This window comes from Melampsora larici-populina, assembly GCF_000204055.1.
Source record: "Melampsora larici-populina 98AG31 unplaced genomic scaffold MELLAscaffold_55, whole genome shotgun sequence".
NCBI lineage: Eukaryota > Fungi > Basidiomycota > Pucciniomycetes > Pucciniales > Melampsoraceae > Melampsora > Melampsora laricis-populina.
Window position 1 is genome coordinate 354,887 of NW_006768819.1, and position 14,035 is coordinate 368,921.

The 14,035-nt window shown below is 42.6% G+C and overlaps 2 protein-coding genes across 2 annotated transcripts; one reads left to right on the forward strand and one right to left on the reverse strand.

The window, feature by feature from the left end:
* Positions 1-1,734: 1,734 nt before the first annotated feature.
* Positions 1,735-4,398, reverse strand: MELLADRAFT_93043 (uncharacterized protein; the record flags this gene model as incomplete). The annotated part of the gene is made up of 10 exons (XM_007415964.1): positions 1,735-1,803; positions 1,892-2,052; positions 2,153-2,188; positions 2,259-2,606; positions 2,697-2,744; positions 2,826-2,892; positions 2,960-3,057; positions 3,136-3,271; positions 3,403-3,446; positions 3,609-4,398. The coding sequence occupies 10 exons, from the start codon at positions 4,396-4,398 to the stop codon at positions 1,735-1,737; spliced, it is 1,797 nt and encodes a 598-aa protein (XP_007416026.1).
* A 6,549-nt stretch (positions 4,399-10,947) lies between these two features.
* On the forward strand, positions 10,948-13,191 carry MELLADRAFT_93044 (uncharacterized protein; the record flags this gene model as incomplete). The annotated part of the gene is made up of 9 exons (XM_007415923.1): positions 10,948-11,289; positions 11,342-11,383; positions 11,595-11,622; positions 11,803-11,880; positions 12,016-12,658; positions 12,754-12,764; positions 12,840-12,932; positions 12,997-13,091; positions 13,168-13,191. The coding sequence occupies 9 exons, from the start codon at positions 10,948-10,950 to the stop codon at positions 13,189-13,191; spliced, it is 1,356 nt and encodes a 451-aa protein (XP_007415985.1).
* Positions 13,192-14,035: the final 844 nt, after the last annotated feature.

Here is a 14,035-nt window from a genome sequence, read left to right on the forward strand (position 1 = left end):
TAAGTTCACGTAAATCAGCCCCTTCAAGAAAGGATAAATTTATTGATGTGTGTTGAAGACTACAAGTCTCCTGGGGAATAATACTTACAACAGTATTGCTAGTAATTGATACTATTTTGTGGAGTTTTTGCCCTTTAGAACTGGAATACTACTTGTAATAGTATTGAGATCATTTATCTGGTGCCTTATCTTTTTCTTTGTTATCACAAAGTGGTCAGCAAGTGCTCCTGTGCTGGTTTCTTTGAAGAAGGCAGTCTTTAAGCAACTTCTAATATTGCTACATTAGTATATCATCCCTTCTTAGGGGTTGTGAAGCTCTTTGAGCTTTAAGTACTACACTGTCTACAACTTCAAGTCCAAGTCCCTTCAGTTTACTTGTTTCATGCTTACTCTCATGGCAACACCCAATATTTCTATGCACCACAACAAAAGCAGAATGTTGAAGTCTTTCAAGTTCACCAATACAAGTCATTTTCTTTTTCACAAATGCTCTCTGAGTCAGCTTCCCAATTCTATCCTCATTTATATAGGGTATGGTGCACTGTACAAATGAACTATGGAGTGCCATCAGTCTTGACCACACCGTGGACTGGGTGTACAGAAAGCCCTTATTTTCTGAAGCGTTTTGGTGTTCTCAGAGAGAGTCCCAGAGTGTGGGATTCTCAGGATAAGTCTGATACTGTTAGGCTCCCCCTTATTCTAGTCTTAGTGGTAGATAGAAGAGACAAAATTATATCCACAGTATGTGGCTGGCCAAACTTGTGCTGCCAGCCTGCCCACAGGTCCAAATGTTTATTTTCAAAATTTCATTCTTGTTGCATGTCCCTATATATGATCAATAATTATTTGCCATCTATTTTCTAGACCATTATGCATTAGCCATGCTCAAACCTAACCTGATTGCAAAAAAAAAACTGGTACATCCAGTTGTTTTTCTGGTGGTAACTTTGTGTACCAATTTGACATTTATTGACAGTTCTTGACAGATCCCAGCCAAAAATTGGGTGCACCAGGTTTTTCATTAGCAACCCAGTTTGGTTTGGACACGGCTATTGTTCTATAATATTATTCCACCATGCTTAACACTCTTACAAGCTTGTCAGTTATTACAGCACCTGCTGACCCAATTTTAAGGTGGTACAACTTCAACTGTGTTAATATACATTCTGAATCTTGAGAATTCTGTCATCAATTAAATCAACAATACCTTTGTCTGATTTGAGCCAACATAATTTTCCAAATAATTGTTTCTCACCAGACATGGTTGAAATGAATTTGATACTGTTTTTTTCCAAGACTGTGCTACCAAAATAAAGATATAGTACCATTCAGTTGGACTGGTATCCAACTTCATCTTGAACATATTATCAAGATACTGGCATTACAATACTTCCATTGCGGTCCAATACCAAATATTACAGAACCATGAGGTATACTAGATTTCAAAAACGTTTTTGCAAAGTGCTTTGTGAGGCTTATACCCATTATAAACTACAAGAAAAAAACAAACTCAATCATTTGCTTAATTTTGGCTCATGGTTAGTGTGCAACCAAGCAAGTGTGCATCAATAGTCTATCAAAGCAAAAAAAAAGTGTAGCAGCAGTCACTCTGAGACTGGGTGGTAGCCTCTCAAATAGTCCTCCTGTGGGTATCCGTCAATTCTAAATCCAGAATGGCGTCAAAAAAGAAAGCTAGATGCTGTGAAACAGAGAAGGATCATTGTGTTTTTGCCCTCAATAATGTTCCAAGGCGAACCTCTGTTGTTGGTCAGCCGGAAGAGCTTTGTAGCGTTCAGCTTCCGCCTACATACACCGAAAAAGACAAAAAGGAACCCGTCAGGGAATTTACAGACGAGCCTACACCGAGATCTGGTTTTTGAGGGTAGCTCACTCTTTTGGTCGTGGTGTAAGCTCTCACAAAAACCTGACCCAATGCTTTAGCCAACGTTGTATCCTTCTCCAACGCTGACAAAGCTTCATCTAACGTCCGTGGTAATGAGGTCGTGATTTTGTGGGCTTCTCTTTCCTGAGTAGTCAATTTTGCAGGGTCGACTAGAGAAAGAAGTGTATAGTCGTGGTTGTATATGAATTTTGAATGTAAGCTTTCGAGTTGCTCTAATGACATCATCAGAATCAATTCAGGAAGACTTACCGCGACAATCGGTCTGTACTAAATCAAGAGGGGTTTCTGAATTGCAGCCAGATATGTCAGGCTTGACTAGGGCTCCTCATGAACACTGTGATGAATTTTTACTGACGAATTCCCAGTAAGCCCGCAGTTAGCACCACGCTGAGGGCAAGATATATGTTCGACGTAAAATCTGCTGTCTTCAACTCAAAATGCTTTTCGGTCGAACTAGACGTAGCCGAGGAGGTACAGAGGCGAATAGGCGCCTCCCTACCATATGCAATGAAACACATGTCAGTAGGGAATAGTTCACTGAGCATCGATGGTAAATTGGGATCCGCAATATAAGGGCTTAACTTATTTGCCGTGCCCCAACATGACCAAACGCCGCCTGACCAGGTACCATCACCTACTCGCTCGTATGAGAATGTGGACGGCTGAGTAAAAGCGGTGATTGCGGGTAGGTGTAATAAGACCCCTACATCAGAGCACCATTGCGAGCTGGTCAATGATCACACCATTCAAAGCGAACAATCTCCAGTTCCGGCGCCAAAAGTTCATAACTCACCTGCGAGCCAATGGCTTTCAATCACATTGAGCGCGGGACTCGTAGTGACTACATTAAAATTGTGGAAGTCAAGTTGGTTTTACTCTCGAGACTTAAATGGTATGAGCCACACGGTTAAAGCCCACTCACCCGGTCGCAAACACGGAGAGATGACCGAGTCATGATCAAGCAAACCGGTGGGTGATTGTGGACTCGTCTATTCATACGGTAAAGCAAACAGATAGTTTGCCATGCGTTAAGCGACACTGTACATGGTACCTCACATAAAGCCAAACGATCTGAGTGTGAGGAAAGTGATACCCGTGCGTACGTACTTTATTGCGCCTGTGCAGCGATATATGCATGTGTGCTCCAGTACCGCCTGTTTACCGAACCCATTGATCACGAAACACGTCAGGTTGAGTATCCGGAAAATAAAAACAAATCATCTCAAACAAACAAAAATTTGCGAATGGCTTAGGCGAAAAGGTAGCCTTCAAGCCCATCTGATTTGCCACACTGTATATCAACTCCTTCGCATAAATCAACTGATCGATTGACTGAAACGCGGCGTGCGGAGCAAGCGCCAGTTCATACTAAAAAAGATGATGTGTTTGCGTCAATCACGTTTACAAATTCAAAGCATACAGTTGGATAGGTCAGTTGACCCGAGTGAACAGATTGCTTGCGTGGTGATAAGATAGAGATTCTATGGCCAATTACTTACCTGACCAGGCGCACTTTCAGCGTGCCATTGTTCGACTCCGATCCCTAATTTTTCAACGAGGTGAAAAGCCTTCAGATGTATGTCAATTATTCGCTGTTGATTTCCGAATTATCATGGACTACTTGCCTGCTTCTTCGAGATATTCAACTGCCCTTTGAATGAATGCTAAACCTTTGCTACCTGCTCTCAAGAGAATATGAGCTTACTCTGAACGTTTGGTCGAGTGTGCATCGCTAATGAGCCTTTACCTGATCTCATACTTGAATGAGTACTCCAAGCATGATTCTTAAGACCTCCATCAACAGGTACAAGAGGATCGATCGACTCTAATAAAACAACTTCAATTTCAAAACCAACGAGATAAGAGATACCGCAATCGACCACACCCCCTTGTAGGGTCGAGCTGAGGATAAACCGAGGACAGAGTGGGTAAGGCGTGAAGGTAGCTTGATCGAGACCATTTTCACTAAAGTAGTCTGGCTCTCGTTTCCTTAGGAGACTACACATCGCCATTGCATGATCGGGCTCATAGGTCAATGGGCGATATGAAATTTTATCCGGTTGAAGATAAAGATCGCCCACAGGGCCGAAACCAGGTGACAGCTCATCATGATGACCAAGACCCATGACACAGGCAGGCAATGATAGTAAAGATTCTGGAGGTGATCTGACCATCTTATCGTATCTTGATTTATGAACTACACGACATCGAACCATGCCCGTGAAATCGATCCAACACAGTCGAACATATCTAGGGTTGATTTTATCAGGATAATGATTACTAGTGGGACTAGCTATTTGACTCATATTATTCTGATAGATGTTTGTAGTTGATGATGATGACGATGATGATGAAAGGATAGAATGATATAATGAGTTGATTTGATGATGATGAGAAGTTCGATTTGAAGGCGAGCTCGGTTTTGAAGAGATTTGCGATTGAGTTGAAGCTGATAAAGGATGTCGATGGGGTTGACCGATTGAGGATGACATCATCAAGTGCTCAAGTATGTAATATGAACAAGAAAATTGTAAGCTGAATTCATGCAAGCCAACAAAGAAGGATGAAAGTTGAAACTACATTTGTATTTTTTACCTCGCTGAACTTCGAACATTTTCAACAGAACTATGGTCAGGTCAGGGAAAGAAGCCGTTTCGGCTGATACCGGCTGTTCAACAGCTAGTCACTCATTTTTACCCACACTCAAAATGTCTGCTTCACAATTCTTCTACAGGCTCTTCATGACCAGTCAAGAGGCATGAATGTGGAAATGGCTACATATTCAAGCTTATCTTGCTAATTCAGCTCAAAATTTATGTATTCAGAAAGACAAGAGGATTGTGTGATATGTAGACAAGTATTTATCTTGCTGAGGCGCACGTACTGTAAAGAATTCTGAACATGCCTTTGGGACCCCCTCCAGAGTTCAACTTCTAGTCAGGCTATGTCATCAGGTCAAGATTCAATTGAGCATGTAAGGCTTGTGTGATATTGCAAAACATGATTGCTGATGGGAAACAATCAAAATCCCCAGTTCACAACATGTGTTTATGAAGCGTGGACCAAGCTCAAACAACACAGTACCACAGAACATTCAAGATGCGTCTCAAACCTCTCGCTTTCAAATTCCTTGGGGGATATTGTGAAAATACTTTCAAGCCTATGCTCACATCGCATTCGACCAACTATAAGTTGCATCATTTGGCAAATTGTAGAATGCAATATCTACCATTTCACGGGGCTTTTCTGCAAAACATTCACACCGGGAAACACACCACCAGAGAGGTCATCAATGACACCTTCTGTTTCTTTGCTAATTTCTCTATGTAGGTGTCTTTCCTATAAAAAATCTTGGCTTGACTCTTCAGCTCATCCGTCTTCTAGGTGGAGGACTTCCAAGAAATCTTTCAATGTTGTCAAGAATCTGATCTTCTATCCCACTAGTGCAAGTTCAACCATGGGCTTCACACTCGAATTCGCCCGTTTGTCCAGATATCAATTGTTTTGCCTCGAATGAGCGTGTAAAATGAGTCGATCATGACTTGAATTATGACATGAACCTTCCGAACTACGACGCGGTGATTGAAAAGTAAAGACCTCGAGTTGTGTCTGACTCCTATTGTACCATTTAGACCTTCAAAACTTCTCAAAAAGCATTGCAAACTTGACTTCATTAGGAAAATACCCAATAAAAAGGCTCCTGGGTGGATTCAGACGTCAAAAGGCCAATTGATGTTGTGGTAACACAGATACTCGACATGGGCGCAAGAATGAGCGTTAGCTCATTTGCAATCCTGACATTGGATTGACTCTGACTGCTAGTGAAGAAAATCTCGACGACAATGCACCGCGATGAACGAATCATACACAAGGAGATGTACATGTTTGCAAGGAGCGAAATGTAGCAGGAACAGTATACGGTATTCCAAAATCAAACAGATGATGCTCATTTGAAATGAGACAAGACTTCACTTGGTACATCATTATGGTGAAGAACACAACATTCACAAATGTCATTATGGAATGTCGAGCTTCTCCATGAGATGACGAGCAGTCATTCGTATAATTACCAAATGAAGCGTATATCGTCAACTTATGGTATCACACATTTGATTCCCCTTCAACGAGTCGAACTTGTGAAATTAGGACTAAATGATCGCTATATAATCTCATGTAGTCGACGAGATTTGAAGCCTTCGGACCGCATATATGTATGTATGTACGTAGAGATCATCAACATAGTGAAGTTTGAGACTGAGAGAGAAGAGATGTGCAGACACTGACGATCAGAGAAAGAGGTCAGATTCCCTGCAGCCAGAGCTTTCAAAAGCCTCCAAAAGCTCATATGTACCAGACATCTATGTACTTCGAATGTGAATTGGCGCTGTGGTTCTCATCGATCTACCAACACAACACTCTACTCGACTCCTAGAGTCCAACGACTATCAATCAAGTCTTTGTAGGCGCCTCAAGGAAACTCTATCGTCCTGGGGGAGAGCCTTTGTTAGCAAAAAGATTCATTCCGATGAGACAGGGGATAGTGACACTGGAGTTTATATACACTTGTCAAGTTGTTGTTCAGTACCTACTTCAGGAAGGCGTGAGCCAGTTCATATACATAGTAACGATTACGAGGATCATACCCTATCATGGCGTTTCGAAGCAATCCAGTAAAACAAAAAAAGCAATTGAATCTTTTGAGATTTTCATACCCTTTCCAAAACGTAGCGTCGAGTCCATTCATGTTCATGATTAGTGATCGAAGCTGAACACCTTGTAAAATAAGTTTATCCTTTGACAGGGGTGAAGAATCATCTACCATTAGTGACCCGATCACTTGAATGGGTATCAGAGGAGTTGAGCCGGCAGAAAATTACGAGGTCACTACTCTACTAATACGATGTGATTCATGTACTCGTGAAACTCGGTACAAAGGTACTTTTTAGAATTCAATAGGTCGACTTCGTTTACCGGACGACCCAGAAATCCCAGGGGGTGATATTTTCCTTGCGCTGTTTTGCTGCTGCCCGAAACACTATCCATTCCAATGTCCTTTCCTGAGCGTGTAGAATGTCTTAAGTTCCAAAGCTATATCAATCGACTCTTAGTTGATTACAAGCTCTCTTCTCCAGCCAATTTTCGAAGCTGCGAGTCAAACTTTGATGTAGCTTGACTCTAAAATTGTTACGAAGATGTGAACGTCAGGTAGTGGAAAGATCAAGTGCAATCAACCAAAGACAGACGTGGCAGAGCGTGGTAAAATATTCTCGAAAGGCTAACCTGGAGCCTTTGTACAAATGCCCATTGGCGGAAGCCTGCAAGTCGAGTAGGGTTGAGTCAGGTTGAGTCCATGTATTGCAGGCTCAGCTCGGCTGCGAAATAGAGCGCCGATGATCCTTTTGGTGAATGGATGGGTAATTCTGTTGGCTTCTTTTGATTATCAGCCTTCCTATCGCGCCCAGTCCCAGGTAGATTTTACAGGACCCTAGAGAGCTCCTGTAGAGGTGCATGATGTAAAAGATTGGTAGTTGGGACGAATGTTTTAACTCACAGGAATCGGGGTAGGCGGGAAGGCTTTGTAAGACGCTGTGATTTTTCGGGAAAGACGCGTCACCTGATTTCCGAAAGAACTTACTAAACCACGGTTTTCAAGCACAGCAACCATTCTGCTATCTCTTCTTTAATTGATTCACCTGTGGTTTCCGGTTGTTCTTTTCCTCTCTTTCTACATTATTACTTCTTAATAATTGTATCATCCAATTTCATTCTCAACGGTTTTTAGCTCTCGTTTCTCTCAATAAACATCTTAGTAGCTTAAAAATCTTGTTAGAAATTTTTTCTCCCACCGTCCCACCCTCTGATTGGGGGACTTCGTTATCTTAATTGTAGCCACCCCATCGGGCTTTCGGCATTTCTCTCTGCAATTTCGAGTCAGACCCTCCGGGGCCGTCCTACGTTAAATCAGTAGCGTTTGTTGAAAACTCTAAGTCTGTCCCAAACCTCGCGCCAATACAATTCCTTTATTTTCTTATGTTCGCTGTGAATTGCTGTGTATTTCACAGCCTCTACATCACGTTAAATACTCTTCACGCTTGTGGGTATGGACTTCAAACTCAACAAACTGTTTTGCTCCTGGCTAAACATCGGTGAGGTAGGAGCAAGAGATTCGGTCAAGTTTTTATGAAGGTGAACTGTGCTGAAGTGTGTGTAATGTAGGGAAAAAAAATCACATCATGCACTTCGATAACAGCTCTCCGGGGTCTTGATCGTACCTCATTCGAATAAATGAGCACACGCTCGAGACCCTGACCGGGGAAGACCGCAGAAAATCAAGCAATAAACCAGAAGCGGATAGGTTTGAAGAGTTTATTGTGAGTCATTGCGATACCACTTTCAGCCGCCGATGAAAGAAAAAGATGATCTGCACTGATCTGCACTGATCTGCACTATGTACTCTGTTCGATCATCAACTCCAAAAATTAACTCATCGTGAAAATCCAGGAAAATCCAATCAATTTTAATTACTACTTCATGAACCGATAAACTCAAAATTCAACAAAATAACTGCACGCCCGCCCACCTACACACATCTCATGAGATCTTATCTCTCAAGTAAATTGATACATATCGGAATGAAACTGCAGATGGCGAATTTCAACGTGGGTGGCCGACTGTCAGCACGAGGAAACACTCATCTTCGTCATGATGAAAAATCCAAACACGATTTCAACGGCGGCGTCCAATGCCTCTATACCAAAACCCATCGAAAACTACGCGTCGACACCCGCTACCTTTGGGTTATCACGAATCGGAGACTTTTTTGACTTCATACCCTTTTGCGCATTGACGCCTGTATGGCCCTAGACGCCAAGTGGTGTCGCCTTCTAGGATGTTGGTACACCAGTACAGGTACTGTCGACAAGTGTTTCCATGACGCTCGCTTCACGACCTTCACGGGGTTCTGTGCGGTGCTTCGAAAGGCGGTTCAGTGGCCTGATATGAAACGTGACTCGACGTGTCGATATCTGAGATCTAACGTAACATCCATGTCATCTAAATTTTGGCTATGGAACGTATCCTGCGGACATCTTCCTACAGTCCTCTCCTGTTGAGACTACAGTCGGACTTGCGATTGTTAGATACATCATATTCATCGTTTGTCTGAGAACTACAGTCGATTCTTACAAATTCAATTCTTGTGGATCTTCTGCATCCGTAACACTGGTCACGGGCTTACTGAAGGTACGCGCGTGGCTCGTTCCCCACAGAGGATTTTGTGGAGCTCCTCGGCATTATCCGATGATGTAGTTCCCGAAAGGCTTCTCGATCACCTTTCCGTCAGTAGCGGGGACTGGCATTGGCTCATTGAGATTCATTGTCAGTATGACCTGCCGATCCGTACAATGGCTGAAATCCGCAAACAGTGTAGCATGAAAGGCTCTCGTATCCGTAGGGCCACGGGTGTGTCTGTGCTTTTTCGGTGAAGCCACATCGGATAGATCTGGGTAGATTCCCTCCGAAACGTTGAAAACCATTACGCTCAAGTTTCTGAAAACCCCGACGGCAGCTTCAATCACGTTATGTATACCAATGATGAATCCAATCGTCGGATTGAGAAATCCTTGAAGCATCAATTCATGATATGTGTGGAAAATTGCACGCTATCTCTATCCAGGTATTTGGTTACCCCTTGAATGGTTAATAAAGCAGTTCAATCTTAGTCATCTTCTGTACGAAACTTCGGGATAGACGAGTACGACGTCTTGCGCACCGTGTCGAACATCTTCATGACAAGGTCGATAGATCATGAAGCAGGATACCATTGCTATTTGTGGTGTTCGGACGGCCCAGAGCCGAATATCAACCGTGTTCTTCCGCCGCAAGCAGTGTCAGGCGCAGCTACGACGTAATTCCTCGCCGAGCAACAAACGAGGTTTCGGGTGGGGTTCGAGAATGCGCGCGCAACCTTCGAAACACAGATATATCTGAGTATACATGCTCTCAAGCGACATAGATGATCGTGAGGTTTAATGCCGAGTACGTATAGCTTTTGCGATGGAGTTGGCTGTTCCCGAAACAAGCCCAGCAAGGTGTACATTCAAAACGGAATGTCTTGACGCAGACGACGGCAATGGTTGATCCTTGACGTCGACATTTCACACCATTTCATCGTGCTCAAAACCAAGGAGATATTGAGAATGCATCCAGAGTAGCTAACTTCTGGGAAGATATCGCGCATGAGTTCGGTTTCTAACGCGTATATACGAGAAAGGACACCATTTTTGATGATATGACTGCCTTGAAGGCACGACCGAGCGTTTGCTAATGTAGAGGAGCTTACTAAGCAGAAGCATCGGTCACTTAAAGCGGGTGAAATGTGTCCTTCAAAAACAAATGTATCTTCATATTGAAGGTGTCACTCCAACAGATCATAGTCTCAACTTTCACAGGACCTTGCTGTTTTGTCCTGTCAACTTCTACCCCGTGTCGTGGATTCATGGACAAAAGAAGCTGATACATACTTCGACTGTAGAGAGCATTGGGCAGTTATCAGTTTAATTTCAGAATGAAGCTACAATACTTGGTGAAAAGCCGTTACATGTTGATTATTGTACATCTGGTGGAAGCACTATCCACATGTTCTCATCACAAAATCACAAATTTTACTCAAAGAAGGTGGATCAGCGCCCACAATCTTTTTACTTTTTTCAAGAAAGACTCTAATTGTGCATAAGAGTGCACCACTGGAATACACCACATAGCGAGATTGAGATTTCTCCAACAATTTTTGCAGTTCTGTATTTGCAAATTGTCCGCGTAGCAGTAGGTAGCAGTCAATGTAAACTTAATGAAGTCCCACACTCGCCTCGCGAAATGCGTCGGGAGTTTCACACCGGCTCAGCCCCGAAATATGGTTCTTAAGTCTATGTATGCTCATTTATATCGTTGATCTGGTGAAAAAGGGTGAACAACCTGTCATATGCGGCTCGCTCGCTGAACATTATTTTAGATCAACTTTAATAAGTTTATATTTTACAAATAGTATGTATCTGCAAGCAGCTAAAATCCCCCTAAACGTATGTGCCGTGTTTGACAATGCTCCGACTTTGGATGCGAACGATACAAGCAACGTGGACCAATTCACTGCGTATGTTGTTCCGCTCGGTGATTGGACTGATGTACATAATGACATCACAGGATGTCGTGCAACAAGAGCCAAGAAATCGCGTACACTCTGTTATACAAGTGGCATTAGGACACCGGTTCCATTCTGCCGGCAATTTCCGCATTTCTCTGTGTGGACTGATCCTGGAGTATTGGCTCCAACTCCGTACAAGATTCTCTTCATATCGATCCAGAAAGTCTGTTTTATTTATGTACCTCAGGTAGGATCATAACTTACTCGCTTCTTATACTCAGGTACTGTAAAAAGTTTAGTCTTCGCGACAAGCAGTCGTCGGATCACGACCATGTTGTACGGTATGTTTGATCCACTCTTACCTTATTCCAACAGACTGGTTTTCACGTTTCACGGGTGTACCGATGCATTTGCTCGGTAATCAGCTGATGCTCTTCTGACGCAGCATTCTTTGTTTGTTTGGAATGCATACACCTTTCTGATCCGATGTATTGATGGACGTTATAAGCAGAGTTGCACTCACATCTTTACTCGATTTCGATCCTCGATAAGCTTAGAGGTTCATTTCAATGTCTTCGCGGTGAGTCTATGAGACACATCTTTGTTTTTAGAAAATCGTCCTTGCACACCTAAAATATCAGCTCTTTTAAAAAAATTACAGTTTCTGTTTCTCTGAACTCTTTTCTGAAAGTTTTTATTGATTGGGTGTTTTGTCCATTTAACGTTCTTTCGGGCTATAGTAGGTCGTTGACTCCATCAGGACGTGATCGTTTTCGATCCCAACAAGTCGGACAGAATGAAGCCACTGATGTGGGGAGTCGTGAGATGAGAATTCCTGGTGAGCTTGTTGGATGATCGATGCTTCTTTTTTCTAATGAATTCTATACCATATATGGTCTCTTCATGTTCTTTTACACCGTAATCTTCATGGTTGACCATGTGTAGACTAAAAATTCATTCTCACATGATGCAGGACTCCAGGGTTTGACTTCGCTCCGAGTCCCCACCCCACGACCTCCATCCAGCGAAAATGGCGAATCAAGACGTCCAAGTGGAGTTGATGAACGTCGGGACTACTTGACTACCACTTGTCCTTCTTACAACAAACTTGACCCACCTGGCTCGTCAGATCTCTCGTCTCGTGCCATATTGAGCAAGTTTTTCTCTCGCCCTGACGACGATGCTGAACCTTACCCTTGGCTAAATGAGCCCACGACTTCGCGCTCTACAACGAGAGCTATTTCACCGCGTATTCAGAGTGAAGGACATCTTTGGGGGATGTCATCTTCTTCACGAATGCCTTCGGAATTGACAAGACATCATGAATCCTCGACGGAGCAATCCATACGCATGAGAACGGTGAGGAGCTCCTCATCAGAATTTCCGGCAACTCGTCCCTCGCCCACAATGTTCGGAAGATCATCAGAATATGGGCCTCGTCAAACTGATCTGAGTGACAGAGGGAACTATGCTCGACAGTACCCGGAGGCATCTTTGCCTGCCCATGATAGGCGGGAAAGAACTTCGGACCTCTCTGCCCGCAGACCCATTGCATCTACCTCCAACTACATTTTTCCTCCTGGATCCTCTAGTCGGGAATCGGGAGAAGAGTTCAGGTTCGTTTTTGATTCTTCAATCTCTTCTCGTGATAAATGCGAGAACCTACGGGGTGCTGAAATTCTAACATGAATCGTTCAAATGTCTCGGTCAGGTGCCGAAACTGTTTGTCAACTTTAGGTGCTATGGTCTTTACTTTGTGGATCCGCTGAAATCCAAATCCTTCTTTTTCTCTCTTAGGCAATCGAAAGTGTAAAAGCCAGATAAGCTTTCAAAAGCACGCTGCCTCTTGTACTCATCGAGAAGGCGAGTCTCTTCTTCCCAACATACCCGGTGTTCTATATTTATATATCCCTTGAAAATGCTGACGACCTCAGGAGATTTGGCTTTGTTTCAGGGCCCCTGACTTTGGAGTGTAGATACTGTAAGCGACCATACACTTATATTGGATATCTTTCAAAGCACGAGGCAGAATGCGTGAAAACATTGGGCGTACGTTTTTCCCAGATTAAATTCTACACCGCTTGGTATGAAGTCTGCTAACCCTATGTAAAATTTGTTTTTGTAGACTAAAGGAGGCCCAAATCGTTGAGAAGAGTGCGATCTAGACACAGCGCTTCAGATTTGCCCAATGCTCCAAAGGTTTTGAAAAATGGTCGCACTTAATACTATAGGTTTGCGCACGCCTGTATCGTGGGGGCATTATGTGCAATACGGAGAATTTTCTTTACTTATTTTGCGACTATAATAACATATTAGTAATTTTGGGAATTGGGAAATTGGTATCAAAAAAAATAATTGGATGGAACACACATCCATCAAGGTACCACAAGGAAATGATGTAATCCTAACTCACTTTTTGGAAAGCTTCTTCTGTGATAGATTATCTTTTTGTTCAGATATCAATTACTTAATTTATATTTTGATCCATTTGATAGAAATGTGAACTTTGCATGTATTGGGTTTCTGTTGATTTTACCGCTGTTGTCTGTCAATTATTAATTTGCTGAAAGATGTTCTATCGAATTGTCTGAAACCTAATCTGTGCTGGAGTTTTGCTGGTGTTTTCAAGATTCTGACAATTGATCACTTCCTTCAGGCTCAAATATATAATTTCATTGCATGTGGCGCCTGAGGAGTTCAACTTGGGTCTGAGGTATGAGATCCAAAGAAGAGGTGTGATACTGACAGAGAAATTCTGTGAAGGCTAAGTATTGTAAGTTCAACTTTTGAAGAACAAATAGGCAACCAGCCCATTGATATGTTTGTGATAACTTGCCTCAAGATTACTCCCAACAATTCAAATCAAAATAATTTTCATTCACATGGATATTTCAAGAGATTCTGTGTATTCAAATTTTGTGGTAATATTTTTTGTGACGCAATGTACTGCAATATCCAAAGAAATAATGATGATTGGAAGTTTGAATTTCTCC